Source organism: Chanodichthys erythropterus, chromosome 22, assembly GCF_024489055.1.
Source record: "Chanodichthys erythropterus isolate Z2021 chromosome 22, ASM2448905v1, whole genome shotgun sequence".
NCBI classification, from domain to species: Eukaryota; Metazoa; Chordata; class Actinopteri; order Cypriniformes; family Xenocyprididae; genus Chanodichthys; species Chanodichthys erythropterus.
In genome coordinates this window covers 18,263,240-18,266,699 of record NC_090242.1, presented here as the reverse complement: position 1 = coordinate 18,266,699, position 3,460 = coordinate 18,263,240, and the positions used below count along the sequence as shown (strand labels likewise).

The 3,460-nt window shown below is 40.2% G+C and overlaps 1 protein-coding gene across 1 annotated transcript; it reads right to left on the bottom strand.

The window, feature by feature from the left end:
• Positions 1-238: 238 nt before the first annotated feature.
• LOC137012243 (general transcription factor II-I repeat domain-containing protein 2-like) lies at positions 239-1,956 on the bottom strand. The gene is made up of 2 exons (XM_067375377.1): positions 1,871-1,956; positions 239-1,442 (listed from the first exon to the last, which is right to left on the bottom strand). The coding sequence occupies exons 1-2, from the start codon at positions 1,954-1,956 to the stop codon at positions 239-241; spliced, it is 1,290 nt and encodes a 429-aa protein (XP_067231478.1).
• Between the last annotated feature and the right edge of the window lie 1,504 nt (positions 1,957-3,460).

Here is a 3,460-nt window from a genome sequence, read left to right as displayed (position 1 = left end):
CCAAGTGAAGGGCCGCATACTAAATCCTTGATAAAAGAACTTTTATTTACACTGGAGGTATGCATGGAACATATATTATCTGATAGAAACATTTGTCACATTAAACAACAATTCTTATTTAATTTACTGATTTACTCAAGTGACTGTTATGTGCATATTAATAATCATAAAACTATGTCTGATTAAAACTCAGCGAGAACCTTAGTCTTTGTCTTTCCAAGTCATGGTAATGAAAGTGTTAGGCTATCCTCAGGATAGCTGACAGGTGGCTATTTGTTAAATTTGATCTGCGCTGGGATTTGTTGTAGTTCATGACTGAGTAGGTTTGTTCACACACATATGTGGATCCAAATAAAACAAGCATTCTTTGTGCAAGCTTTTTTATGTTTGGGAATTTTTTTTCATCCAGTGAGGCATAAAACTGGTTAACTGGTGATGTCTGAAACTTCTCCTTCAAAGTACTGTCACACTGGATGTCGATGAGTTCCAGTTGTGTGTCTGGTGGTGCTTTTTCACTGTCAAAAGATAGGGGGCATGAAACAAGTTCAAGTTCAGTCTCAATTTTTGCAAAGTCTGCGAAGCGTCGGGAAAATTCTGCATGCAGGTCGATCAAAGTGCTGCTGTACCTCTCAATGCGAGACTGTGTTACTGGTGTGCTTAGTCCGGCCAGTGTAGGAAAATGAGCAAAATCTCGGCTGGATATCTGTCTGGAGAACAATACAAGTTTGGCCTTGAACGCTTTTACGTTGCTGTACAGTTCGTGCACAAAAACGTCCTTTCCCTGAAGTCTCAAATTGAGATCGTTCAGATGCCTCAGTGTGTCCACACCGAACGCGAGGTCAGCCAGCCAGTCTGTGTCTTGTAATTCGGGGAAGTCGCCAGTTTTACCAACCGCATCGAGGAACGTTGCTATCTCTCCTTTAAGTTCCCAGACACGGTGAAACACACTGCCGAGACTTAGCCAGCGCACATTTGAATGGTACAAGAGGTCATGGTGCTCTGCCTCCGTTTCGTTAAGGAGCTGAATAAACTGCCGATGGTTAAGCGCTCTTGCCCGTATAAAGTTGACAAGCTTCACAACCACTTTGACAACTTTTTCTAGCTTCAACACACTTTTACACAAGGCTTCCTGATGTATAATACAGTGAAGAAATATTAATTCTTCCGAGTTCGGGCTTTCGTCTTTTACTTTGTCTTGTAACCTTTTTAGCAGTCCAGTGTTTTTGCCCGTTAGATTTGGCGATCCATCTGTTGTGACGCTTGTCAGCTTTGTCCACGGCAGGTTATTTTTTTCCAAGCAGACGGACACACTGTCATACAAATCAACGCCCCTGGTCGTTCCCATCATTGATTCCATCCCGAGGAGTTCCTCTGTTATTTCGAAATTTTCGTTTATTCCTCTGACAAAAATCAAAAGTTGAGCAGTGTCTCTGATGTCAGTACTTTCATCAAGTGCGACAGAAAAAAAGACTGAAGCTGTCTGCTTTTTTTTTTAGTTCCGAGAGCAGCTCCTCGGAAATCACTTCTATGCGCCTGGTAATTGTTCTCCGCGATAAGCTAATTTTCTCAAACTGACTTTTAGAACCAGGACAAAGTATGTCAGCAGTCTCCACCATACAGTCTTTCACAAATTCCCCATCCGAAAAAGGCTTGCTGTGCTTTGCAATTTTGTGTGCCAGTACATAACTAGCTTTCGTTACAGATTCTTGAATGGAGCACTGTTTTGTAAATGTATTTTGCTGGGCTTTTAAGTTTGTGGCGAGTTTTAAAGCTTTGTTCGCCTTTTCTGCAGATGACAGGTTGGCTGCATAATTCGAATGCTTGCTTGAAAAATGACGACTGATGTTGTAGTCTTTAAAAACTGCAATACTTTCTTGGCATATTAGACATACCGCCTTCTGTCCGATACTGGTGAAGAAGTATTTTGCTGTCCATTCTTCCTTGAACACCCGACATTCGGAGTCCACTTTTCTTTTTTTCGCCACACTCATTTTCATTCATTAACGTCCGAGTTATTACCGAGTGCATTCTAATTCTACAGTAGCTAGGCCCTAACTCTAACTGTACTGCGTGCTATACTGCCATCTATTGGCTTTCACTTGTATTGCATCAAATTAGAAATTCTGAACTAAAACCGTTACTCAAGTGTAATATTTTAAAAACTCCCTCGCGGGCCGGACGAAAGTGTTTGGCGGGCCGTATATGGCCCGCGGGCCGTAGTTTGCCCCCCTCTGCTATATACTTTCTGTGTGAATCCAAACCAGAAGAATCCAATCAGTTGAACCCTGCTCCAAGTAGTACACCAATCCCAAACCTGATTTGCCTTGCAAATCTATGTGATTATGCATATTACATGGTAAGTTGTTTTCTAACAACAAGAGTACAATTAACTGGAAAAACAGCCCTGGGGAGAAAGATTGCAACATCGGATTTATCGAAGTTGACCTCATCGCTTTAATGTTGTCAGCACTGCTATAAAACACATCAGACAGGTTATTTGCATAACAATCTTGATGAAAAGTTATTGTTTATGAGCGAGAATGGTGATTAAGTTTAGCCCATAAGATATCAATTAATAATTTATAATAGGGCAAATACTTTTTTGAACCTAAATGCCTTACACAGTATCTTTGGTAGTGAGCTCACAAACTGCACACAATGAGTCTAACATAAATAAGCAGGAGACCACATCACTTTTGTTCTACTAAACCAACATTGAGCATTCCAATAATAATCCATTTAAGACCCTGTGTTTTGTGGCCATTGTAATGAAGGCCATTTATCACTTTTTGTATGCACACCTCCAGAGTCACAAATGAAGCGGAGCAGATCACTCGGTCACAAGGTCCTGATTTCACAATACTTGTGCATTGCATCAGAGGCTTGGCATGAAGAATTACCTTGTGCCTTCTGTGCTGAAAGCAGAATTCCCCTTGTATCACCCTCTCAAATCATTTTGTAGGGAAATTGTTAATTTATAATGACATATTAGGTGTGTTCAGGTAGAGAGGGCGACAATCCACATTAATGAAACATTGTTTGCCTACACAGTGGCAAACATGGGGCTTTTTACTTTATTTTTGTGAGAGGAGGGGAAACTAAACAAGATTACGTTGATTAAATTTGCCTTATTTGTATAATTGTCAGAGTAAGGTTTTATAAAGTCATTAGAATTTTGCCTTTAACCTAGCCTAATTCAGTGTGTAAAAAGTTATCATTTTTAAAAGCCCACTAATCATTATCAAGTGAAAATGTAACATTAAAGTAAGACTGCAAATGCCATAACTTGTATTAGTGGCTCAAAAGGCACCGAATTGTAGGAATGTCTCAGTAGTAGTAGTACTACAGTAAATCACGGCTCTTTCATTAGTCGAGACTCCATCTCTCTGATTGGTCAACGAGGCGGATGTAAAATGACGTCAGGCTGCTCCGTATCTAACTTTTTCATAGATCAGAAAGA